General features: G+C 39.4%; 1 protein-coding gene across 4 annotated transcripts in view; it reads left to right on the top strand.

The window, feature by feature from the left end:
- The window catches only part of NELL1 (neural EGFL like 1), a 282212-nt gene that overhangs the window by 140509 nt on the left and 113792 nt on the right, over positions 1-27911 (top strand). For all 4 annotated transcript variants that reach the window (XM_017826814.1, XM_017826815.1, XM_017826817.1 and 1 more), the window contains exon 13: positions 1583-1708. In XM_017826814.1, coding sequence (XP_017682303.1) covers positions 1583-1708 — 126 coding nt within the window. The remainder of the gene's footprint in view (positions 1-1582; positions 1709-27911) is intronic.

Consider the following 27911-nt stretch of genomic DNA (forward strand, 5'->3'; position numbering starts at 1 on the left):
CAACAGAAATGCAAGAACGAGATAGTTTAAGGTGTTTGCAGCGATATACAAAGTATTTTGCCTCCAGGCCATCATTTCTAATTCATCCCAATTTGGCAGCAGTGAGAAATCACTGCCAACTGACAGCTGTTTGCTGGCCAACATGAAGCAATTTAGCTAGTAGTTCCTGCTGGACAGCTGTCTGTAATGTGGAAAGTGTGAGTGCAGCTGGCATGTGTTTCATTTTCAGAGACTCAAAAATGTGGGTGTATCTCAACTGCAGCCACTTCAGTTGAGGAAGGTTAAGCAGGATACTGGAATTTAGGTAACCAAGAACTCAGCATGTGCACAATTAAACTCCCCCACCTTCTGGGACTGAATGCTGACGGTGCTAATGCCTTGTAGCACTTCTGCTGAGTCTCCATAAGCATGGTGTGTTGAGGGAGAAGGGAGTCTGTAGCTTGGGCTCTACAGATGGCTGGGCAGAGACTGCACTGTGGGGTGACCAGCTCACTCGTACTTCAGCCTAGGAGGGTCTTCAGCTGTGTTGTCAATTGATACCTTTCCTGAGTGGGAGCAATCAATACCAAAAAGAAAGTAATAGGGACAAAAAAAATGAGTCTGATTCATCTTTCTTTGTGTGGACGTATGTAACACTAGAATTAATACTTTGAAAACCATGAATTACTTCATGTAAAGTCTGTGCTGCTAAGCAGAAAATCTATCCTGCTGAGAGAAAAATAAAGAAAATTCTTCAGTGTAATGTCTGGTTCTGCAAGGAGGGAAGGGGGGAAGATTTTACAGTTTACAATATCACAGAGCTTTGAGATATTTAAACAGGCAAGTAAATGATAGGTTTGAGTCACTCTTGGGAAAACAGTTTTGATTTTTGGATTTGCAGGAGCAATAGAGATTGCTTAAGCAGAGGTATGGGGTCAAGTTTTTGCTGCTCCTTAGTCATCTGTTTTTTCTTTTGACATGATGCAAAGCAGGCATAAAATGGGCTTAGGTGACCAGTTCAGTCTTCTGCTTGTGTGAGATGTGGAAGTGGCACAGAGCCCTGTCCAGTAACTCCTGCACAGAAACTCCTGTGTTTCAGGGACAGGGCACTGTCAGAGTACTTGGGTTAATCCAGAGGTCTGGAGCACTCACTGTCCAACTGAGCAGTTGAATCTGCTTCTACATTGTCCTGACAAACATTGCCACGTCATATCTGACCAGCACTGCAACTAATACCACACTGCACAGAGTTACTATGGCATTAAGAGTTAGGATTTTCAGTATGGCATACTTCTGACACTATTTTATGTGTTTGAAAACTGCATCAATTTTTGTTTTTCAACATTGTAGGAAAAAATCCAAACAGATGCGGTACTTCTCCAGAGTTAAAAAAAAAAGTGTTTCAAGAAGAACAGTGTGAAGGAACCCATTACTATGATACAGGTGTTTTAGCTCTATTTTAACAAATATTTTTTGCTGAATTTTCCTTGCTCCTTAATGCTGGTGTTTAACTTGATTGCCTTTGGAGTTGTAAATGGAATTTATTTTCTCCAATGTCCTTTCACTGAATGTAACCTTTTTCTTTGGTGGTTCTTCCCTGCAGATATTGATGAGTGTGCTGCCAAGATGCATTACTGTCATGCCAATACCGTGTGTGTTAACTTGCCTGGATCCTATCGCTGTGACTGTGTCGCGGGATATGTCCGTGTGGATGATTTCTCCTGTACAGGTGAGCTCTTGGGTACAGCAACAGTGCTGTTGTTCTCCATGTGCTGTGTGTGTTATTGAGCTTCTGGGTACTCCCTGTTCCATCCCAAATGCCACGTACCAGCTGGTCCTTTGCCAGCGTAAAATTTAGGCGCAAGCAGGGAGATAAATGTGGTATGAGGTACCTTTCCTATGTGTGAGACCTTTGGAATTAACTTGGAAGGTGGCTGAAGAAGGCCTGTGGTGCAGCCACTGAGTGCTGTTGTCAGCCAGGACACGGTCCCTTTGTGCCCCACGTCTGGCTCTGTGTGAGGTGCGGAGGCTGAGATCGGGTTGCCCGGGCTGTGGGAAGAAATAACACTTTGTTAGCTGTGGTTTGAGACTGGTCAGTGGATTAAGACATGAGAAATTATCCAGGAGGAGAAGCTTTCTGGACAGAGCTGAGAGCAATGTGTAAAAGGAAAACTGAAAATGTATAAAGTCCTCCAAACCACTTATTTTTAGGTGGTTTGGAAATTCTTGTTAATGTTGAGAACTAACGTCTCAAAGACTATGGAACATTGTTCAGAAAATGGAGCAAGTGTGATAGCATTAGACAATAAATCTTTTTTAATATCTATCAGCAAAATTATCTCTAAAAATTCTTAATGGAAGGTAGGTAAGTCTCGTTTTCATTTAGGGGTTCCTAAGGGACCTTCTCTGGCAGTCTCAGAAAAATATGAGAAGCTGCTGAACTGCTCATCCCAGCTCTACCTATCTTGGATAACATTTTCAATCACAACACTCCAGAAAGGCTGATCTTGGGATTATTTTGATGGATTATTTTGATCAGATAAAGGAGGAAAATATCAGGCAGGTTTGTTGAAATGGATATATCAGCTTGGCACAATACCATGTTTAGAATGGTGAGCTGTTTTCTCAAGTGGAAAGATGGCACAGGAGTGTTCCATATGAGAATGATTTCCAGCCTGGAATAACTACATTGTAATGCACATTATCATTAGGGAAGGTCAAAGGAAATGTTGACTTTTATGATGACAGCATGTCTTTTAGCTAAGATTATGTAGTTTATAAAATTGTAGGAGAGTCCTCTTGAGAGAGGCTGGTGCTAAATTGCTGTCAGGAAGCTGATTTTTATTTTGCCCAGAGTCATTATTTCTGTATAATCTGTCTCTTTTGAGTTTTTCTTGATCTTTTATAATATCACATGACAGATGCAGACCTTAAAGCTTCAGACCTTCAATTCTGTTCTAAACATGTCTGCTGGGTGAGGTAGAAGCCTTCACAGTGATGGGGAGAGTGTTCTTGCTAATCTGACACTTGCTTTTCAATAGATGCACTACTGATTTCCTAATAATCCTTTCTTTCCAGCAAGACACTATCATTAGGCATGCAAAGGGTTTAGAAAGCAAGGTATTTGTGGTTTACCAAAAAAGTGTGAAGTAGTAAGATAAGTTGCTTGACAGTAATGGGTGAGCATCCAATTAAAATGCATGCACACACAAAAAAATCAGGAGTGGACTTGGGAATAAATAATAGAATGAGGGAGATAACTACTTCTTGCAGGTTTATTGTCTTGCTAAAAAGGCTTCATTTTTGACATCACGGTTAAAAAGCCCAGCAAGCGTGTAACATAGATCAGGAGGAACTTAGTTCATTGCCTGTTGTATTTAGAAATGATGGTTTGTTATAATAATAACAACTGTAGTTAAAATAAGTACTGTGCAATAGAAGCACTAATCCTGTTTTGCATTTTGCATTATGTTTATACAGACTTTAAGCAATAATAGCAAAGGTTAAAAAAAAAATAAAAAGAAACAGGCAGCAAATATTTAACTAGTTCCCCCTTATACTGAAACCGAGTGTTTAGAAGGCACAAGTGAAATAAATTGTAGCTATTATTCAGTTTTTTAAAATTATTACTCTTTATTTGAACAAAATAAACGAGAAATTTTCTTGTCATTGAACCATGCATTTGGAGAGAAATCTGACAGCCTGCGATGGGCTGGTGTTCTGATGACAGCTGTCTGTGTGGGGGTCAGACTCTGATGGGTTCAGGACAAGGATTAAGAAGTTTCAAATGTATGTGCTTAAGGCACATGCTTAAGGCATGTATTTTATGCACTGTTGACCTTAAAGTAGAGTTATTCCACAGAGCAGGAGTTATCACATTTTGGGAAGTCTGAGTCTACTTCATGAAGGCACAAAGTCATCACCCGCTGTTGAGCAGATTCTGTGTGTTGCTGGGCAGGCATGTGCTTGGTGGCCTTGGTGTCTGGCAGCTTTCAGAAGGTGGAAAGCAGTTGTATGTGGAAGCCGTAAATCAGAAATAATTTTTGAGCTGAATAAAATATTTTAATTTGATATTGAGGGGTTTATCTTTATAAAAAGAAATGGAGTAACTATCGAAATGCTATGTCAATTTGAATTGAGCAAAATGAAATTCATTCAGATATTCCTGAAATTTAAATACACTGCTTCAGATGCCTTTTCTTAAAACACTGAATCTTTCTAAAATTAAACTAATTTTTGCTGTTTTGACATTGCTGAAACCTTTCTTCCCCAAACAATTTTTGAATAATTGTTCCCAACTGTGAAGTAGGAACTTCTGTGGTTATCAGTAAGAAACTACTGTCTTGGAAGCTGTGCTGATTGCATAGAAAATGCAGTCATAGAGACAGAGTGACTAAAACAATATTCTGGATGAAGTCTCCAATTATGTGAAACTCCAAACTATGATTTCAAATTAAGTAGTGACTATTTCAATAAATTATCAGTGTTCAGTCTCACATAAGCAAAAGACTCGGTGTGTTGAGGTATTTTGTGACAGGTTAGTCAGCCTAGTAATAACTTCAACCTTTGTTCACCAAGAAAGGTACATCAGTGTTTTTCTGCTTACCTATTTCTAGAGCTCTGTGCTCTGAATGTTAACTAAGTTGTTGAGTGAAAGACAGTTTTATTAAGAAAAGTTACCTTTGAATAGGAACCTGCTTTTCAGTCTGTTCCTGTGACACTGACAGGATGTTTATCTGTTCTCAAGTAAATCACAGTCTTGTCCATTCCGAAACTGGCAGCACGATTTGCTGCTCCAGATGTTCTCGTTTGCTGGAATCTACTGATTTAAAGCATTTGATTGACTCTCACAGGTTTTTACCCTGGTTGCTTGTTGTAAAATAAGTTCTCTTGGGTTGCTTTCTTCTGACATAGCAGTTTGGGAGTTTGCTTCAGAGGTGCATTATTTTGTTTTATGCTTTTTGAAGCATTATAGATTACTTAATAAAAATATAATAATTTTATTTTTGATGGGCTGCATCTGTTCTCTGGTATGATTTTCAAAATTCATGTATATGAGTTTTTGTAGTTTGAAACTAGAATATATAATTTTTATGTCCCACTGTCACTCAATAAAGTATGCAAATGCCTTTTCATCTTAATGAGCTATAAATTATCTATAATAATTACATATAACATGCTGATATGAAGAGGAAACAGTGTGGGTAGGTTTTGTCTCTTTTTGCATAGTACTGGAATTTTCTGTGAAGACAGTCAGAATGGTCATGAAAAAGATTCCTGGCCTTTAACACTTATGATAACCATTTAAAAGAGTATCCGTGATTTTGCAATGTTTTCCTTGAGGCTGCCTGGGACACCAAAAAATTCCCCAAATCCTGCAGTCATTCAGAGGATAAGTTACTTCACTTTGTGTGATCACTACTGGATTTGAATGCTGTATTTCATTTTATTTGGGTTTTTTTGTTTGTCTGTTTTGTTTTTTGTTTCCTACAAATATTCACTGATTATGTATTAAAGCTTGAAGACCTTCACAACTGAGACTGCTGAGAGATTTTTCTTCCTCTATTTCCATGTATTACTCATGGCACTCCTGGAAGATGAAGAAGCCTCCTTTGGACTTGGGAATGTCTCAGCCCATTTTGTCCTTAGGGCATCTTTGAAGAAGTAGTACAGAAAGTTATCTTGCCACCCAACATATGTCAGTACCCTGTTCTGCCAAAATGTGGTGAGACCTGTGTGCAAACACCCTCCTCTTTATGCACCCAGCTTTGCTGACAGATGTTTTCCTTCGGGAAAGTAATCCACCTCCATATTTTACTGTGGAGTTGTGCAGTTCTGCATAATGTATGAACACTGGACTGTGTTTTTATTCCTTTTTCAGTCCTCATTTGGTGGGATGATGTTCACAGAATTTCTTTAGTTTTTGGCTTCTCAAAGCACTGAGTCACTAAAATATTTGTATGTAACCTGCATAAAGCAAGCCCTTATCTACCACAGAAACAGGAAGTATTTTCAAAACACACAGTACAGTATTTTAATTCTGTGGGAAAAATGATGTTACATAGAAATATATTATTTAGAAGAAGTCTTAGAATATAATATTAGTCTTGAGTTTACATACTAATTTGATTTACAGTATGGGAAAGTAAGAAAGTAAGGAAGTAAGAAAATCTAATGATTTTGCCAGGTTATCCCATAAGCCCCTTCCCTTCCATCCTGTGTGGTTTCTGGAGCAGCATTCAGTTTGGAATGTAATGCACTGTTCAGAACAAGCCCTTCTGCAGCATGTTATTAGAAAAGTTGTGCCTAAAGCATAGAAAAACATAGAGTTCTGAGAAATTTAATTTTCAAGGGAAAAAAGTCAGAAACCCTTTCTCCTGCTCTTCCCTTCTTCCCCTCCCCTATCTGTGAAAGGCAACTCAACTGCAGAAATTTCCTCCTGTGGTTAGAACAAACGTTCAAATTGTTTGCTATCACTAAAATTGATGCCTTTATATTTTTGTGGCTGGAGTTTACCTGTCAGGTTCAAGGTGGTGTAGTTGACCCCGTAATAATACTAATAATGCAGCAAGTTTCACAACAGTGAAGTGGCAATCTCGAAGGGCAGGTTACTGGCCTGTCACATCCAGAATCACTGGCTGTGTTTGTAAAAGACCTGAATAGAAGCTGTCAGGCAACCCATTGATGATACGGTCACTCTTTGAAAGACAGTGCTCTTTCTGAAATCTAATCTACTGACCCTCTTTCCCACTGTTTCTTTTTGTTGAACTAAATTAGCATTCAAGAAAGCAATAGCATTGTTTTTGGTGTGGCACTTGCACTTTCAAAGTACTGTGGAGGGTCTTGGATGTTCACAGAGGTCAGTACTGCTGTTCTTGTGATGGCCTGGATTCGGGGAATTGATAGATTTGTCTACTAGCTGAAAACACAAGTCTGTGTCAGCAAGCAGTGAAGGTAGGTCTGTGGTAGAATAGTTTTCAGGTATGTTTTGGGGAAGTGGTCTCTTTAGATATTAGGATATCATCAGTATCTTGCCTAGCACTACATAATTTTTTATTGTTGGTTGGGGTTCTAAAGGACCTTAAAGATGATCTTGTTCCACTGCTCCTGCCATGGGCAGGGACATGTTCCACTAGACCAGGTTGCTCAGAGCCCCATCCAGCCTGGCCTTGAACACTTCCAGGGATGGGGCATCCACAGCTTCTCTAGGCAACCAGAATTTCCTCCTAATTTCTAATCTAAACCTTCTCTCTTTCCAGTTTTAGGCCATTGCCCTTTTTCTGTTACTACACGTCCTTGTAAAAAGTCCCTTTCCAGCTTTCTTACAGGCCCCCCTTAGGTATTAAAAGGCTGCTGGAATGTCATGCCAGAGCCTTCTCTTCCCAAGATGAACAACCTCAACTCTCTCAGCCTATCTGCATAGGAGAGGTGCTGCAGCCCTCTGAGCATCTCCGCGGCCTCCTCTAAACTCTCCAACATGTCCACTTCCTTCTTATGCTTGGGCCCCAGAGCTGGGTGCAGCACTGCAGGAGGGATCTCACCAGAGCAGAGTTAGAGGGACAGAATCACCTCCCTCAACCTGCTGGTCACACTGCTTTTGATGTTACTCAGGATGTGGCTGGCTTTCTGGGCTGCCAGTGCACATTGCTGGGTTGTGTTGAGCTTCTCCTCCACCAACACACCCAAATCCTCCTACTGAAGGCTGCCCTCAATCCATTCTTTGCCCAGAGAGAATGTATTTTTGGAATTGCCCTGACCCAGGTGCGGGACCTTGCACTTGGCCTTGTTGAACTTCATAATGTCCTCAGGTGCCCACATCTCATCCCACCTCTGGCAGGCACCACTCAGCAAAATTGCCAAACTTTTCAGAGAAAATTATGAAAATATTAATTGGGTTGGGGTCATAGTTATTGTCAGCATTTAGAGATTAGGTATCAGATGTTCAGCACAATGGATCTGCCTCGGGCAGATCTGGACCCCCTGACTTTACTTGGCACCAGTATTTATTCCCTGCTTTGGAATCCACCCTGTCCACTACACACTGAAGATATCCGTTAACCTTCTAGGAGCTGAATCTTGATCTGTGTGCTTGTCTTCTCACTGCACTTGGAAACTGGTCTTAAGACAACCTGAACAGATGACACTGTGCTTGTGTTAACTCAGCAGGCACAAAGTATTTTTGTGCTGGTCTCTCCTTTCCTGAGATCCTTTATGTCAAGTATAGATAAGGCAGGGCAGGACTTGGCTCCTGGTGTTAAGTAGGACTCTTTTGTTTGAACTGCAGTCAATAGCACCTCCTTTACTAGAACTGTGAAGGGAACTGTCCTTTAGTTCAGGGGGCCTTGAAATGCAGAAACATTTGTTTCAAGTCCCTCAGAGGGCTGTTGGCCAAGTTCAGCAGCAGGTAATCTATGCACCAGTGGGTATTGCCTGCCTCAGAGAGCATTTCTTTGCTCTGCAGGACAAGTCAACAGAAGACTAGAACAGTATTAAATCAATCCAGCAAAACAAAAAGGGAGCAATTCCACATCAGTTGACTGACAGTCACCCGAGTTTTGACTCAAACCCCATTAACTCAGGAGAAAGCTTTCAATCACGTTCATTTTGGCTTTAGGTAAGTCCACAGAGAGATAACTAGTGCACTATTGCCACAGGGAAGCTCTGTTTTTAATAATTATAAAGAGGATGATGCTTTTGTATTGTCAGAGAATGCTGTACTAAAATAGATAATGTAGCTTCTCAATGCATCCCCTGAAGCCTGGTAAGTATTTAATTGCTCTTTTGGAAAAGGAAAGCTGAGGCACAGAGAGGTGGAGTGCTTTGCCCAAACTCATGCTGAGACAGTGGCAACATTGGAGAGTCTAGTAAAGAGTCAGAAAAATTAGAAATGGGAAAAACATAGACTTGTAACAACAAGAATTCAGTGAACAGTAAGGTTTATTTTTATAGATATTGACATTTTCACAAGAAACAATAGCAGTTCATTGAAGCACAGTGTGCATGGGACCTGAGTAACCACATGGCCCTCATATTACAGATCTTCTCCTTCTTCTTTCTATGCAGTTTTGTAACATCTTTTGTTACTTTGGAGTTGAATTATTCCCCAGTCCTCTAATTTCAAATGCCATGTTACATTCTTTTGTTCCTGACTTCACCCTCATTTTCTGGGTTTACTGGGTTTAACTGCAGCATTTTTTACACTCCTTCCTTTAAAAAAATGCCATTAGAAAACTGCACATTATTTGCTCCTAAGTGCTTTCAATCTGAGGAAAAAAATGTACTAAAAATGTAATATTTACGGTGATTTAAATTCCTCACTGGTAAATAGTTTAATTAAACATCTTTGTGCTTTCCTATGCTCTAGGCATGGAAGTGTTGCTAATTTGTCCAGAGCAGTTGGTAATCCTTTCAAGTCCTTTTGACACATTGATTTTCTGTAACTTTATTAATACTAAAATTAATTAAACAGCTGACCACAAATCATGCTGATGGTTGTATTTCCTGACTTAGCCATAATTAGCATTTTCACATGATTTCTTAGCTGCAGCCTTTTGTGCTGGTGTATATGCTATCACAAAAATTTAGTATTTTAAATTCTTTTACCTATGCACGTTCATGCTTGTGCATAAACTTAAGCACTAAATTTAGGCTTAAAAATAACAGTATCGATTTAATACTTGTTCAAGATCCATGAATGAAGCTGCCCATCTAAAGAACCAGCAAGGACAAGCACCTTGTCAGCATTTGTCCTGAGCTCTCTTATTGCAGGAGTTCTCCTTGATACAAAAGGACTAAATCCATTTTTATGGCCCAAGAATTCTTGATTCCTAAATCTAGCAAATACTAGAAACAGTGAAGTGAGGGATGGAAAGAGAGAGCCACCACACTGATTTCTTAGTGGGAACCTGCAGCAGCTGCAGGATCAGTGTCAGTGGCTGGGAGCAAAAAGCTATTGTGTTTTAGTGATCTGCTTCCACTGTAAGTTTGAGTGCCTTAAAGAGTTCCTTTTGGGAAAGAGTTTACTCGATTGAGTTCTGATCTTTCTGGAGCTCGAGCAGCTAGGGTTTGCCATCTTCTTTGTCCAAACAAGTAAAAAATGTCCCAGTCTGTATTCTGTTTTTAGAACCATTTGTAACAAACTCTTTGTTCTTCAGACACGGAATTGAACTCTCCTATTAATCAGGGAAGTAGCTGAATCACAGGGAAGGGCATCAGGCTCACCATTGCCCCTCAAGGCAGGATCCTGAAACATCCTTTGTCTTATCTATTCTTAAAAAAACCCTAAACAACTTCAGTGAGGGAAATACCTGAATCCCCTTTTTGTGTGTGTGTGTCCCCCTTACTCAGCCATTCTAAGAAAGGTTTGCTTAATGGCTCCCTTAAATCTCCCTTGCCACAATTTAGCCTGTCGCCTCTTGTCATATTCTCAGTGAACATGGAGAATACTTTGACATTACTATTTGCAGTGCCTTTTAATATTTGAAATATCTTTTCGTGAATGTGCTTTATTCTCATCTGAAACCCAAAAGCCTATTTTTAGTTTTATGGCTGAACAGTACAACAATACTCTAAGTGGGTTTTCCTCATAACTTCACGTTTTCTCTTCAGAAAATTCTGTGTCTTTGATCCCAGACTTTTGGTGTCTTACAGAAGTTTTTTTCATGTTGAGTTGCCAGATTGTTGTTGTGTATCCAGGAAGATGCTTTAAAGAATGGTCTCAGGTTAGAGGAGGTGCAGTATGTGTGAGGTTGGCAAGTCAGACAGATAGATATGGCCTAAACCTCCCATATTGATTCTCAGAGTCCCAGGTTGTGTTAGTGTCTGCCTCCAAAGGCTGGTTAGCCAGGCCCAGTGCTGACCACTCTGGACAGGGGTTCTCTGTTTGCCCTGTTGTGTCCTCTTTTTCTGTCCAAACACATTGTTCAGCGAGACAGAGATGTCAGGTGGATGACTAATGGCCAGATACAAACTCTTTATAGAGTTTACTTTTGGGGCTTGAATAGATTCTGTGGCTTGTCTGATTTGAGTAATAATGAGCATTATTACTCTGGAAAATGTTCGGAAAACAGGCTCAAATGCTCCTCCACCATGCCTGTGTGTATCTGCAGTCTTATGTGACCAAAGACTGTGCAGAGTGTGGCACACACATGTGCTATATTTTTTTTCCAAAGGAATCCCACACAGAGGAGGAGGAGCCCATTCACATTGGAACATGGGAGTGCCAAAGTCCTCCCACTTCAGTTTAAGGAGTGGTGATGATGATCAGGGATGCAATCACTAGACCTCTAGAAAGGCCAAGAGCTTGCAATATATTTATTTGGATTTGACAAGTGTATAACTCATGAAAGGCAGTGTGTCATGGTGGATGAAAATAGTCTGGTGAGTCAGAAGTGACACATCTGTGAAATGTGCAGCACTTTGCTGCTCTGCCATTGTACTTGCTCCTTGGATTTATGATTTTCAGGGTATGGCTTTTACTTCAGAAACAAAGGAATTCTATAAAGCTTTTTAAGCTGAACAGAAAATTTTCCATAAAGTTCACGGTGCTTATGTCTGATGGGCTTTTTTGACAGTGAGGAATATGTATGACAAAGGCTTTAGCAGGTTTTGGTTGTTTTTTTTTTTTCTTTTTTTTTTCAATCTAAATGTACATTTTATACACAATGAGACAATATATTAACATTTCTCATTTTGTTGTGATCTCATTTTCGTACCTGTGCTGAATATTTCATAGTTGTGTTCATATTGATTGGGAGAAAGCTAATATTTTATTAACAGCTATTGATTCTTGAGTGTCTATTACTGTATACAAGTGATCAAAGAATCACCTTCTGAGCAACCTTAGAAACTGAAAAGACCTTAGGACCCTGGTTCGGTGATGGGCATCTGTGATTTGTTTGAAGTGGCTGGGGTTTGGTGTAAGCCCTGTTTAGACATGCATTGTAGATCTTCCAACTCTTGCTTTGCTGGCTCTGCATCTTCCCAGATAACTTAAAAAATGCTTTTTTCAGCAGAAATGTGTATATTAAGGAATGGGGGATGGGGCAAAGTTTCTAGCTCCAAAGGTGTGCACTGTGATTTGTTCCTTTGGATAGTCTCATTCTGGTTTTGGAGGACCTTTATGTTCTGTCTATGAGCAAGAACATTGAGATATATTATGGGTAATATTGCAGGTGAATGCTAGTGTGTCTGATAACCTAGATAATCCTCAATTCCTAAATTTATTTCTGGATTTGTAAACATAAGTGAATAACCATAAATCTGGTATAGTGTTGCCTTTCTGAAATGTTTGTGAAATAATTTTTAAAGGTGTAGAGCAGCTGACACTGGCAAGCAGACTTGCTTGGTCCTTAAGAAATATAGCCTTTGGGAATAGCACAGGGATGGGGAGAAAAGGAGGTGCTTTGATCTATCACTTTGTAGTTAATATTTTCATGCTTTCTACTGTAGGCTTTTTGCCTCCCAGTATGAAATTTCCTATTTAGTTACATGATTGCGTGTAATAATTGCTCAAACTGGGGATTTTTATGACTCTCACAGAAATAGCTCTTATTCTTCATTGTCAGAGAAGTGGGGCAGAGCTGGGCAGATGAATGACACAGCCTTGCTAATTGTGTTCCCATTAGAATTGTCTATTGCGATTTCTATGTGCTTAGATTTTTTTCTTCTTTTCACTGTTTACAAATAAAGTTCATTTTTAGAAAATATAGTTCATGCTGCTAGACTGAGATAATCAGGTGTTTTGGGGAAGGCTTTCCTTGTATGCCATGTGAGAGCAGAAGAGCTGCCAAGCAAAGGATAAGGAAGTCTATGGAGAGGGAGCTTAATGGCCTGAAAAGGAAAAATATATTTTTCCTATTTATTTATGAAAGAGAAAAGTTTCCATGTTTTCAGGATCCTAGGGATTTGGCTTAGTCTGCTTTGTGCTTCTCATAATGTAGGGTTCTATTTCACAAAATTCAATGTATATAATCTTTCATAGTGCTGAACTACCAACATTTGTCCTTTATGCTAGTTTTTGGCTTGCTTGTTTGTTGTTGGCTTTTTTGCTTTCAAAATAGCACAAATGTTGAAAGTGGTATTCTGTGGAACATCTGACATAGCAAATTCTTCTTCAAGCAGTAAATTAAGAATGTGCATATTTAAGGCACACGTGCTCCACAAAGGGCACAGGAACCCTCTGATCTTTGGAGACTTGCTTTCAGATGCATTCCTTGCTATTTATCTGATCCTGAACTGTGTCCTGTGTTATAATTAGGCCACAAATGTGGCTTTGCCATAAAGCAAAGACATTCCAAGTGTAATCTCATTCCACCACAATGTAAAAAGTTACTTTTTTGAATGTGCCAGTACTGTCTGCTCAGTACAAAGCTCAAATGCTCTGCCCTTGTACTTCACTCTGCATGCTTTTAAGAGCCCCACAAGCCCTATGATGCATGATGCAAAATTGTCAGTTATAAGTGATTTTTAAATAGAAAAAGGTAAATAGTATCTTTCCTGTCTGGATGAGCTTCGTAACAGAATGGGGAAAAGTAGGATTACTACCTCATCATCTTTCAACTTTGGGAACAAGAACTTGCACATGCAGGGTGCTGCAGTGGAGACCCCTTGCAGACTTCCTGTGGCCCAAGGGAGCAGGGAGCTGTGGGCTGACTGGCACCCCTGTGGGAGTCCCTCTGTGAGCAGCAGGGTGCTGTACCTGCTCCGAGGTGCTTGGATGGCTCATGGGATGTGTCAGAGCTCCAGCAACAGCACAGGGAGCCTCACATTTTTGAGATTGTGATGAAATCCCAGAGAAAAGGGCGTTTATGATCTGAAACTGGACTGGTGTGTGCCTTTTGAGGAGCATGGCAGTGTGCTGTGGATGTCAGTAGATGCAACGTCTGCCTCCGTGCCGTGGCCCCATCCAGCTTGGGGTGCGGTGTCAGGCACAGAAGTTCATCTTTTCTCTAGGAACCAGGGTAGTTACATGTATTAAACCCACATTCAGTTCCCTGTTTCTCTGCCTGCGTGTTCCACACTTAGGAAACTAGATTTATTCCACTCCTTGGTGAAAGTTCAAAATCCACAGTCCAAGTGACTCTCCTCTCCATAGATCTGGGCTCTCTAACTGTTGCAAGCTCAAGATGTGTATAGCATCTGGGAATTTAGGTTCCTTTGCATTTTTTTCTTGTTGCTGCTGTAAGAATTGAATCATTGATGAGGATACTTCCAGGGATGGGGCATCCACAACTTGTCTGGGAAACCTGTGCCAGTGCCTCACCACCCTCACAGTAAAGAATTTCTTACTAATACCTAATCCGAACCTTCCCTTTGTCAGTGTGAAGCCAATGCCCCTTGTCCTGTCTCTCCAGGCCCTTGTCAAAAGTCCCTCTCCAACTCTCTTGTAGCCTCTTTAGGTACTGGAAGGGGCTCTGAGATCTCCCTGGAGCCTTCTCTTCTCCAGGATGAACAACCTTAATTCTCACAGCCTGTCTTTGTAGGAGAGGTGCTGCAGCCCTCTGAGCATCTTTTTACTCAATGCCTCCTGATATAGAAAAATGCACATCGAATCATGGCAGTGTATCCACCCTTTTGCCTTCAATGATGTCTATATTTGCATGATTCACCCACACTACCTGCCCTTTCTGTGTTAGTCAGGAATCAGCAGGAACAAGAGTATGGAGTGCAGATTCAGTCTCCTCCAGTGTGACCCCTGCCTGGGTGAATTTGAGTCATCATCTTACTGCTGCACAGACTGGCTTAGCTGGCCTCAGATGAGGGCAAGAAGGCCAACTTCCCATTCTTCCTTCTTCCCACAACCAAACTGAGTGTAAACTTGGTCTTCTATCAGCTGAACTCATGAAGAACAAATAATTAAAGCGGCATAAGCAGGAAGGCCCATTGTTATAGGCAGCAATCCTGGATACACTCCTGCCTGACTCTTCAGATAGCAGTCTAAAGTCCATATTTTTTCCCCCCAGATAAAATGAATTGCCTTTTTATTAGAACCTGAAATCTCCACCTGCAGTTGACCCAGTACTTATTCTCTGTCAGCAAAATTGGTTGTTTCAGAGAAAACACAGGCCTCCCTGCAACTATGATAGATCATAGAAGGAATCCCTTTCCTTGATTCCATCTAATGATCACTTTGTGCCTTGAACCATAAGAATCAATAATTTCATAATTAAATTCTAGCTAGCAAGACTATTCATGTTCATTAAGGGGCTACTATTTTGAATATTATTGGATTTAAACTCAATACTGTCTAAAGTATTTTATCATTTAGATCCATTCTGTAAAATGACTGTTTACATCTGTCCACCCTGATTTTTTTTCCCCTTTTAATTTCACCAAGCAAGAGAGCCTTTTTATTAATACTGGGTGAGACAGTATTCTACATTCTGTTACTCATTTTACATACCTTTGTCGTAGCTGCTATTAATTTTCTCATAAGTACTGAATAATCGTAATCTTTAACATCTTTTTATTCAGTTCTAAAGAAAACAAATGGGACCTTCCAAGGAAGAAAGTTAAGTAGATACATGAATATTATAGTGATCTTGGAAAAATAATCATTTTTATCACTTTCATACTCTACAAAGAGGAGGATAATTGCTGCTATCTGTTTAAATCCCTCAAATGCTATTTGTTGGTATAATTTCAATTGGCCACAATATATTCTTTTCAATGTCCTTACTTTCTAAGCTCTAATATGAAAATGTGATTACTTTAGACATGACAACAGTAAAATTGTGTCTGGAAAAGCAGTCAGGTTATTATGAAATATCTAATCTAATTAGATTAGGTGAACCTAATGTGATTTAAACCAATCTGTTAGATGCAACATGGAATCCTAGAATGGTTTTTGTTGGAAGGGGCCTTAAATATCATCCAGTTCCAACTTCCCTGCCATGGGAAGGGACATGTTCTACTAGACCAGGTTGCTCAAAGCCTCATCCAACCTGGCCTTGGACACTTCCAGAGATGAGGCAGCCACAGCTTCTCTGGGCAACTAATCTAAATCTACCCTCAGTTAAAGGAGAATAACAGACAAAGGATATTTAACAACAAATACAATAACTGGAGTCCTAAGATATTTCCACTTGAGTACTTCAAGATACTTCAAGAGTATATTAAGTATCTTAGTAATTGTGTGAATGTTACCTTATTTTTACAGTAAAGCACCGATTGTACACAAATGTGTACAGGGGTTTATGCTCTTGTAAATAAATGTCTGTGAACTTATCTTTTCTTGTTTTTTCTTTTTCATTTTCCGTCTGTAATTGTTCCAATGATAACCCTTAAACTGTGTGTAACTGCGGAGGGAGGGCAGGAAAGTTTAGACTTAGTGAAATATTGATTTCAGACATTGTATAATGATGACATCTCCATTTTTTTCTGTAGTTTCTTGACATTTATGAATTGGTGCAGACAATGATGCTCCTGATTCTCCTCCACTTTTTAAATGCTACCTCACCTTTTATAACAACTGGAAAGAATGTGAAAAACTTCATAAGAATTACAATTTTTCTTGGAGAGACACATTCTTGCTTTTTTTTTGGTTTTGTTTTCATTTATCATATGAAGTATACACTTACATTTGGCTTTACAGAAAATACTGTTAAATATTATGTTCTACTTAATCTCAATTTTCATTTGAGTTTGTGCTTTCTGAGCCCCGATATTAGCTATCTTTTTTTTTTTTTTCCCCCAGAACTGAGTTACATTTGTTACTCATTAATGTTTTTTTTTTTTTTTTTGTTGTTGTTTGGTTATTTTTCTTCCAGGTAATCTAAAGCTATTAGCATGCTATTATGTTATGTTCCATGTCTTTGTCCTCCTGTATCTTTTCTTACTGGCAAGTGAACTAGTCTGTATCTTATGCATGCTGGCTTCTCCTTCTGTGTACAGTTGATAGAAATCTGTTACAAAGTTTCTTTCTTTATACACGTAGTTCAAGACCACCCCATTGGGGTTTTTTTTAAATTTTTTTTAAATCATCTTTTAGTTCTGTTTTATTTTTATGTTTAGCCCAATGGTTATCATACCAGCATTGACCTAAGATGTGGTGATCCCTTCCAGCCTACACAGAAAATGAGAAAGGCCATCCAAGACTGAGGTAGTAATCCTGCTGTACTTAATAACCATCTTTTGACAGCATTATTATTATTATTATTATTATTATTATTATTATACCTACATTGTGCCTTCTCAAGCAAGAAATGGCACCCAGTGAGCATCACAGAATAATAAGTCCTTCTTTTTGAAAGCATTTTGAAAGTCTTACAACACAATGTCACAGGCTCTAATAATGCCAAGTAAATATTTCAAAGAGAACAAGCCTAAATTGTGAATCTTCCCCATGAATTGTTCAAAAAACAAATGAAAAATAGGATCATGAGCTAAAATTGTCACTGTTCTTTGTGCTAGAAGCAAAGGATGGAAATTATTTTGGGTCTGGAACTAACCATTGATTGACCCAGTCCAAATGTGCCACTTCCCCATGGGGGTTGGTGAAGTTTCAGAGGAACACTGAAGTTTAGAAGGTGCAGCTCACTCTTCACTACAGGCTCATCTTAGGCCATCATCTGTCCATGTTAAACATACCCCACTTGTAAGATATATTTTCCCTTTATTATGCCATGGTTATTTATTCACAGCTTCTGGTGAAAAGGAAAGGAGGGAGCTTCTGAAGCTTATTTCCTCCTTGTATATTCCCTCATTGTCATTCCCCCAGCAGGGATCTGCTGAGCTGTGCAGGACTGCTCCCGAAGGCCCACACCGAGACAAAATCCTTGTTGGAATTCTTACATCCAATTATGAGTAGGAATAGGAACTATGCATTTTCATTCAGGTCTCTCATAGGGTTAATAACTATGTTGATGTTTTTTTTTCCGTATTGCATGGCTGCTTTCCATAAGCTCTATGGAAATACAGCAATTTTGCCACTGTTGGTGTGGGCACTAGTGACAAGACTTGGTGACAAATCATTCATCTTTCCCAGCATGAATACTTTTTAGGATGCTGAACGTGTATCAATTAGAAAAGCTCTTTCTGGCTGAAAAAGATTACTTTCGTCTCACTACAGAAGAGTTAAAAAACCCAATACTGTATATGTATAATTTTTCAACTATAAGGTTATTCCTGGATGACCTTATCTTGCCTCTTGTTAAATATTTGAAATGCTTGTTTATCTTCCTAATTTTCTAAACTGCATGCGAACCCAAGTGATGTGTGCCCCACAAGATGACTTCCTTGGGTTGTAGCAGCATGAGGTATCCCATTGAAATTCAATTTCTGGTTCCAGGCAATTGTTTTGTTACACTAATTTTATTCACCTGGCATTTTCCTCATGCTGTCACCTAAGGATGCAGGGTCAAATTAGTATCAAAAGAAATCCTTTTTTTCTCCTTCCAAATTAAACTGTTAATATTTAACTATTCAAATTGCTGATAATTTTTAACGTATTAATTGAATGATCTCTTTCTGTGGCATTGGAGTGCTTGTGACTGTTATGCATAAGGATCCTGCTTCAGTTGCTGTAAGATGGAGATTAGATGGAGGGCTCCTAGCTGACATCCATCCCATCTGTATGCATGGGAGCTTGTGGCAGGAGATTTCCTCCGGGGAATTTATCACCGTGATGCTGCAGGCCCTGTCTGTGTTCAGGTTTTCTGAGTTATAGTAAAAATCAAAAGCTCCATAGTCTTCTATGGGGAGAAGTTACTTAATTACTCTAATGCTAATTTAGTGCTGATTTCAGCACTTGTGCAGCATAGCTCAGGGATCTGTTGGAAAGGCATTCCTCTTTTACCATGACAGTATTTGCTGTTGCTCACAGAGGTTTGTCGTATGGCAAAGAAGTGACACACAAGATGCCGATTGTTAATGACTGTGATTGGGTTTGAGCCCCTTAAATGGAAGATGTTAGAAGGACTGAAATGACAGTCTATATCAAAACTACGTGCAAGACATATCATTTCCCTTCCTCCCCCTGCCTGTGGGACTGAGGTGGGCAGTGGAACCAGGAACATTGTCTTTTCTTCTCTGTATAGGGGTGTTCTTCTAGGAAATAGTCGATGAAGACACAAAATGCCTTTGCAGGGGTTAGAGAGTATCTAGAGCAGAAATATTATTTGATGTGTAAAGTATGTCTTCGTGTCTTTCTCTGGTGACCAGTGACAGGACCAGAGGGAACGACATGAAGCTGTCAGGGGAGGTTTAGGTCCTTCACCCAGACGGTGGTCAAGCACTGGAACAGGCTCCCCAGGGAAGTGGTCACAGCACCAAGCCTGACAGAGTTCAGGAAGATTTTGGACAATTCTCTCAGGCACATGGTGTGACTCTTGGGGTTGTCCTGTGCAGGGCCAGGAGTTGGACTCGATGATCCTTGTGGGTCCCTTCTAACTCAGAATATTCTGTGATTCTGTGTTTACTTAATTTGATCTTTTTATTTCTTGGAATTCTGTGGAGCTGATGGCTGAGCATGTACGTCCTGACACCTTCCTCCAAATAATTTTACAGTGATTATCTGTCTGGTGCTTAACCTGTGACAGTAAGTTTACATCTGTCACCTTCCCAATTGGCTTTTATCAGATTTGTTTCAGCCATTCCTTGTTTGTAATTATCAGCAACCCTTTTCAAATTGTGTCTTGATGATTTTTGTACATGCAAATTAGCCCCGAAATGTCAGTGGTGTTTCAGCATGTCATAATGTTTTTCTGTCACCCAATAGTAATAAATGTCAGGTTTCTCTTAGATTACAATCTTTTGTTTCAAATGGTTCAAATATTCCAAATTCAGTCTTTTTTCCCATTCTTGTCTGTTGGTAAAAAATTTCATTGTATTAGATGAGTTGTTCTCTGACATAACACCTTGCTGACCATTTCTTTACAAAAGAGGTGGAGAAAGTATCTTAGTCACCAAGTCATATAGTCAGTTAATGAGAGGGAGGGGTGGAACTCTGTGCCAGATGTTCTCACCCCTGGATTGTGCTTTCTTCTCTGAGCATGTTCTGCAGGAAGATCTGTGCTCAGTGTAGCTAACAGTATCATTGCTCCCTATTCTGAACTGGAACGCTCTATATAATCCTGCTTTTCTTCCCTGAAATAAATGCTGGAATTAAATTTTAAGCAGTACATTAGCATGTGATATGCATAGCCACACATGTTTTGTGAAGGTTATTTCTTGTTAACGTGAAATTTGTTCTTTCCGAGTTCACTATTGCTTGATTCTCATTTCTCAAGTTCTCTGTTGTTTGACTTCTGTCTCACTCTTTCTGGGGAAACATTCTGATCCTCCTCCGGAAGTTTAGCGCTTCCTTCATAATTTGTGGCCATTTAGCCCCTCTTTCTCTGTCTCACTGGGTGCATATGTGTGGATTTGTCTCATCAGTACTAGGTACTCAAGCCCAGAATTTCATTGTCCCTTCCTCTGTAAATTGGATTTGCAGACCTTCCTCACACCAGGTGTTGTGCTTTCTTCCTCATTTATCTCCTGCTTTGCCGAGGGCTGAGTGCAGTATCCTGTTCCTACAGCAGGGAGATTTTGGGTAACACTCTGTGAATCAGTCACTGGGTAACACAGAAAAGGGAGCCCAAAAATGAATTTGACTTCATGCCCTGGGGGCTCCTGCCCTGAATCTCCAGTGTCTTTCTCCAATGCTTTCTGTGGTGTTTGATGATTTTAGGGACTTCATCTTACTGCCTCTTTACCCCCAAAATTATGTCGTAAGGTTCTTGCATCATCATCAATTTTCTTGGAAAATCCTGTACTTAAATCCCCTTTTAGCTGTGAAAGACTCAGCAATGTACAGCATATAAATTCAGTTTGATCCATCTTTTGTCTCAGCAGTGGGATCTTCATACTGTGCCCTGATTTGCTGATGTAAGAAGGTATAGATGCAGCCAAAGGAACTCAGGTTGTGATCTTGTCAGGTCTCATAAGAAAAGTACTGTCTATTGTGATCGCTATTATGGTACAATCTCTCTAGGGAAAAATATAGATGCCCTAGGAAATGATGATGCACTAGTTTCCATTTCTGCTTTCAAATAAAAATTGATTCTGCCTATTGAGAGTATATATATGATGCTGAATTTGCACGCTTTGAGGGGTAAAGCAATTTGATCACTTCCTTCCATGTAAAAGTTCCACAATAGTTTTGTGAGGCTAAAGGAGTAAACTGAAGACTAATACACAGGAGTGACATAAAGAACTAGACTTACTTTTCTTTCTTTTTCCTCCTTTTAAAAAAAAATTTTAGAGTGCTGAGAACCCATTTGTCCTACTTAAACTCATTGGGGGAAGTTAGCTTTTCAGCACTTTGAGAGAATAAAACATTTACTAATTTAGATGCCTGAATACCTAAAAGTCAGGTTTTAGACATCCATTTTTAAGAATGTCAGTCAGCACTCACAGGCTTTCTTGGGGCAGTTGCAAACAGGGAGGTGTTTTTGTCAGATTCATGTCTTTTCCTGTGGTATGATGTGTGTTTACCCAGGGAAGCAGTTGAGTCACCACCATGGAGGTAAGAGATGGGTAGATGTGGCACTTAGGGACAATGGTTTAGTGGTGGCTTTGGCAGTGCTGGGTTAGTGGTTGAACTCAATGATCTTAGAGGTCTTTGCCAACCTAAATGATTCTATGATTTTGAAAGATTCTGTTTACTTTCAGTAAGAAGCAAAATTCTATCTCAACTCTGCCAAAAGCTTAAAATGTACTGGAGTCTATCCTTTTAGCAGCATTTTCTTACTTAAAAATTTGTACATAAAACATGAAGGGAAACCTAATGGCTCAATTATGTCTAACTTTGTAAACAGAAAATTGGGAGAAGTATGCTAAATCTTTGTGACTTCCCTATCACCTGTAATACACACTCCAGCACTCTTAAGGCCTCTTCATTGCATCTCTGGTAGCTGCAGAGAATTAATGTATGTCTGTCCTCATTATATTTGAACTCTGCTACAAAACCTTAACTGTGATTTTATGTGTTCTTGTATCAGCAGACTGACACATCTGTCACACATGCGAGTTCATTTAGAAACAATTCCACCTTACTACATTGCAATCGCACTAACAGATTTTGTGCTAGTTTGAAATGGGGTATATATTGCTTTTTTTGCAATTCTTTTTTTTGTGTGGAATTTAAAGCATCATGGAGTGCTGGAAACCAAAACTCTTTAGAACTGTTATCACCAATATAAGTTCATGAAGCCGTGATAAAAGTTGGCTAAAAATTGCATCCAAAGGTCTATTTCATACTTTTTGTATTGGTGATTTTGAGATTTCTGCAAAATAAAACTTGCAGGTATTGCTGAAAATACATGAAAGATGAGATTCTGATATCAACTTGATAGAAGTATGCAGCTTTCACAATTTGATGGATAAAAAGCAGCCTATCCTGTTATATTGCTATATAAAAAAAAATTGGTACATATTACTTTAGGGTTTCTTTTCTGGCCCAATGCAGGTGCTTGGACCATATTCAGCTTTTTACAACAAAATAAAACTGTATCTTAAGATTTAATGGTAACAAGCATCTCTCCTGAAAACTGTAAATTAGGCAGTGGCAATTGCTAGACAAGGTCTCAGTTATTTCAGATTGTGTCCTTGTGTGTGATTTCTTTATTTTCCTAAGTGAATGTCCTATGATTTATAGAAGCTGAGAACTTAACAGAAGTGGTGTGTTGTTCTTTTCTCTATCAATATTAATGTCATTGCTGCAGTCTAGCTGGAACTATGTAGCTGCTTTGTTTCAGTGTGGCACATCCCATGTAGTTCAAGGCTTTATTTGCTCTCTGTCTGAAATGATATGCTTTGTTACTATGTTGAGAAAAGCAATAACTACTTAGAGACATTTGGAATAACTGATGGTTTACAAATGTACAAATCAATAGACAAAATTAAGGCGCCTCATGAAAGTCCAGTTGTCTTGATGCTTAATTACTTTGTGAAAAAGTTAGGGATTGTATTAGAAGTTGAATATCCCATAGTAATAATCAAGATGACCACATTGCTTAGCATGTTCCAATTAAAAAATATTGGTATGTGTTATAATTCAGGCATGTGTGAAGTACTGTGTGTGAGAGAGAGCTCAGAAAAGGATGAGGTCCCAGCATATGGACCTGTGCTCTGACTCACCATCGCACTTCACGGCCCTACTGTATCTTTTATGAAATCTGGAATTTCTTCTGTATTCCTCAAGTAAATAAATATATAAATAAGTGGATAAGAGAGTGGCATGCAGACCAGGTTACTGCATACCTGTAGAAATACAGTGCATAAACTGGTTATTCTGGTTTATAAATCCAGTAGGGAGAAACACCTTTAAGGTGTTTTGGTTCTTGCAGATGAGGGTATAGCTATTTGCTTTTCAACATCACTTTTCCCATGTGCACAGTATTACATTTTTGTTGATTTTGTGAAACATTTCTTGTTCCTCTGAGGCTTTGTCTTAATAATTGATATCCCTTAGTCTTAAAAATGGGCTTACATTGGTGTGTGTTTCATTGCAAAAAATTGAGAGATTAATTCTGAGCTGTAGGAGCAGAAATGAAGCTCCTCTGCACTCCTATGCACCATTAAATTTTAGAATTACCCAGAGTCTGTAAGGTAGTCAATGCACAATCCTTACTAAGTTTTAGTTCTGAAAGATCATCTGGTCTTCATGGAGTTCAGCCTCATTGCTGACGACTGAGTGGCGTGGATGTGCCAGCTCTTTGCTCAGTGAGAAACTTCCCTTGCAGAAGGGTTCATTCTTTTGATGGTATGAATTTGCCAACATAAAGATAACACAGGAGCGTTTTTTTGACAATGAAGCGTGGGTTCTCCCATATGGAAATTTTTGTTTGCATCTCTGAATATGTAATATGCAGATCTCCAAACTCTTGTAATGAATTTCTTGTCTAGATCCTTTCCGAATTGAATTTAATGCCTTTCTCTACAATTGGGCTCAAAGTTTTCTGGCAAGTTTTAGAATTAAAGATGCACATTGCTAATGACACGAATAACCTGGCTTTCAAAAGCCAGGCAACAAAACTGCAGCAAAGTATCCAGTTGAAATTAAGAGTATGTCAGGTATATTGCCATTTTACTATCAGGCTCTGATAAAGGTCTGTTTTGAAATTTCTGAGTATGTCAATATGGCTAATATTTCACTAGTATATAGGTCATGAAAATTCAATGTAAAAACCACATTTTCACTCTTCATATTAATAATCTAGTAGCTGGTTTTGATAATTTTAATATTCTTTACTAATTTGACATGTCTACTCAATTTAAACACACTTTAAAAGACTAGGGAAATAATATTTAAATGTAAAGAAAAAGCAACAGTGATTCTTGAACTTTCAGGCATTTGACCTAGTTTGTTCAATGTGGTTTTTCTTTAATCTTGGGGAGCTTCTTATCAGGGTGAAATGTGTCTTAACCTAAACCACAGGTTTTCAAGATTTCACTTCTTCAGATTTTCCATTTCTTACTTTGATTTCTTGTTTTCTTTTTTATGATTGTGTTCAGAAAACAATAAAACCAAATGTCTGTCTTCCCACTTCCTTACAAACCTTATATAGGCATTTAAGGTATATGTGCAAGTATTTTATAGTGTGCTAGCAGGAGATCCATTTCTTCTTTCTTCTCTAGCAGAAAACAAATGCAATGTTACTGTCAGCAAGGCTACCTATTATTCATCTTGATTTAGTCAAAAATAAACATTTTATTGTAACAATTTAGAATTTCTTGTCACTGCTCAATGAACTCATCTCATGGAAATTCAAGTGGGTTTTATTGGTAGGTTTTTTTATAAAGTACTGAGGCAGAACAGAGGATCAGAGTAAAAAGTACCTTTCCCTGGTGGGGAAAAAAAAGGTAGGTACATATACAAATGCTCCAAATTAGCCATTGCCATGCAGAGAAGAGATAGTGAAAATGTCATCTCACTGCTCAGCCGTGGTGGAAGGTGAGCAGGGTAGTGAGATCCTTTGGGAGCAGTATTGAGAACAAGGTGATAAACATTATTATGCTATTGCATAAATTCATGATGTTCTGGTGTCTTGAATCCTGTGTGTGCTTCTGGTCTGCCCATCTCAGAAACTGAGGGGATGACGTGGAGAACTTCAATGCAAAACGGGACGTGGTGGAGCAGAACTCGTCAGGCTGTGGAAGGTTTTATTGCAAGAGGCAACTACGTGTACATTCGGAATTCCACATTCAAATCAAATTCCACTATTTCTTCCTAATTACCCAAGAGTAGCATGTGTCTACTCTTTTAGAATGTAGTCTAAATAATTTCATGTTTAACACCAGAAGCTGTTCATTGTGTCATAAATTACTACAGCATTTTCGTTTCTAATTAAAAGAATGGGAAATGTGGTATTTCTGCCAGGATTTGTATGTTTAAGTGCTCATAAGGATGAAGTTGCAGCAGGGAACAGTGGGGTTTCCTGTTCTGCACCCTGTTCCTTCTCCCTGTTTCCTTGTGGAAATGGATAGGATGAGCTTGGATGCTGAAGTTTGGAATGGACATAGATAAACTTAGTTTCTTTGATTCTCGAGTAAGGGAAAATACAGATTTTATTTTTTACCCAGGGTTTTCTGAATTCCCAGTTAGCTATTATCATTCACCAGCTTACCACCTGCGAGGTAATTTGTTGTTTGATGTATGCATCTTGTCTCCAATTGCCCTGGTTTTCTGTGGGAGATTCTTTCTGTGTGTTCAGAATAGTGCTTCCTTTTATTGTCCATTTGAAAGCTATCCCTTTTGTTTTATCACAACTTCTTATGAGCTGAAATCCTGATTCCACTAAGCCCACAATTCTGCCTAAATTCCATTTTTTTTAATGTCTCATTTTTGAAGCCTTAGTTATTTCATAGATACCTGAATCCCAATAACGTGCAACAAAGGGTTGCTGCTTTTAAAATGTATTTGGAGACATGCTTTCTCCTTTCTGAGTTTTCAAAGACCATTGCTTAATGGTTGCCAGATAGCTAATTAATTTTACATTAGGGTATGTATTCTATACAAATGGCATCTGTATTAATAAAAAATAGTAGCCTCTGATGACCTTGCTGTTCTATGAGTTGTCTCTCCATTGTAAGCCTCTTGGCTTATAGAAATGTTGGCTGCATCGGTGGCTCTGCACCCCAGGAGCTGACTGTTATCTCAACAATTTAGAGAACAACTTAGATTCCTTTTTAATGTTGTAAAAATAAGAATAAATAGAAATAGTCAGAATCTTTGCACAGCATATGCCAAAGATGAATGTTGTATTATTAAAGTATGAAGGCTTTGAGGAGCTAATGGAAGAGAATCCTTACAATAAGAAAATTGTTCCCATCTTGTAAGCAAGTAAGACTTTTCAGTGGGATTTCTCCTGTAATTCCATCCCAGTGTCTGTCTTTTTTTTGAAAAGCATCTTTATTTAAAGACAGTAAAGATAAAAATATCAGCACTCTTGCTTGAAAATAGATCCTCTGTTAAATGTACCTTTTAGAAATTAAAAGTTTGAGATCCATTATGTGCTTTTGAACTGTGCAAGGGAAAGATGTCCTCATGTTCTGACTCTTGACCAAAAGGTTCTTAGCTTTACTATGTATTGGTTGCTGTATATTTCCAACCTATTGTTCTAATTTTCTATTACATTATTTCAGACAAAGCATGCAACAATACAAATTCTAGAGTTTTCCAATCATGCACAGAAAAGAAAAGAAAAAAAGGAGAGAAAGCTAAAGCGGAGTAGATCCTGTCTTTATAGCCCATACAAACCCAGTAAATCTAATGTTGTTCTCTTTCAACATGGAAAAGCAGAAGCATCCTAGAAATTCTGTGTGACTTCTGGATTTAATGCAGAAATGCATTTAAAAAAATATGCACACAAAAAATAAGCAAAGGCCATCTTCCTCTTGTATGATGAATAAAAAATGATTGTACTGAAAAGACCTCTTTAGTAAAATGCAGGTACTTATAATAGCCAAAACTTCAGGAGTTTAGAACTATGCCATTTTTTGACTGACACTTCTTCTGATGCTAATTGTAAGAGCTGCCTAGAACCTTTCACAAACACTACATTTCATGTACACATGAAGGGAGAAAGTTTGTATTTACCTGTAATTGTTTATATATACAGGTTTAGATATTTGTGCATTTGTTTTTATAACTACATGACAAATCCTTTTTTAGTTTGCATGCATCCTGTATTATTTTTATATGGTTGTTTTAACCTACTCTAGTGGGTTTCTGTGGCTGGGTTTTGGTAGCGGGGCAGCTACAGGGGTTTCTTCTGTTAGAAGCTGCCAGAAGCTTCCCCTGTCCCATGGAGCCAGTGCCAGCCGGGTCAAGGATGGAATTCCTGCTGCTGGCCAAGGGCGAGCCAGTCAGGAGTGATGGTAACGCCTCTGAGATAACATATTTAAGAACAGAAAGTTGTTGCGCAGAAGAAATTCCAGCCAGGGAAGAGCGGAGTGAGAACATGGGAACAGCAATGCAGACCCCAAGGGCAGCGCAGAAGGAGGGGCAGGAGGTGCTCCAGGCGTGGGAGCCGAGGCCCTGCAGCCCGTGGGGCAGAGCAGGGTGGGGCAGCTGTGCCCCTGCAGCCCCTGGGGGAGCATCGGGGTGCAGAGACCCCCTTGCAGTCCATGGAGGACCATCGGGGTGCAGAGACCCCCCTGCAGCCCATGGGGGAGCCCACGCTGGAGCAGGTGGATGCAGGAAGGAGGCAGTGACCCCGTGGGAGGCCCAGGATGGAGCAGGGTCCTGCCAGAGACCTGCTGCCCCTGGAGAGGGAAGCCCAGGCTGGAGCAGGTTTTTCCCGGGTAGGACTGGTGGCCCCTGTGGGGGACCCACGCCGGTACAGCTCATCTGTGAAGGACTGACCCCATGGAGGAGTGACCCACGGGACAGCAGGTTGGGAAGAGCTGCTGCCCGAGGGATGGACTCATGCTGGAGAGGTCCCTCC

The sequence above is a fragment of the Lepidothrix coronata genome, unplaced genomic scaffold, assembly GCF_001604755.1.
Source record: "Lepidothrix coronata isolate B3197 unplaced genomic scaffold, Lepidothrix_coronata-1.0 Scaffold130, whole genome shotgun sequence".
Taxonomy (NCBI): Eukaryota; Metazoa; Chordata; class Aves; order Passeriformes; family Pipridae; genus Lepidothrix; species Lepidothrix coronata.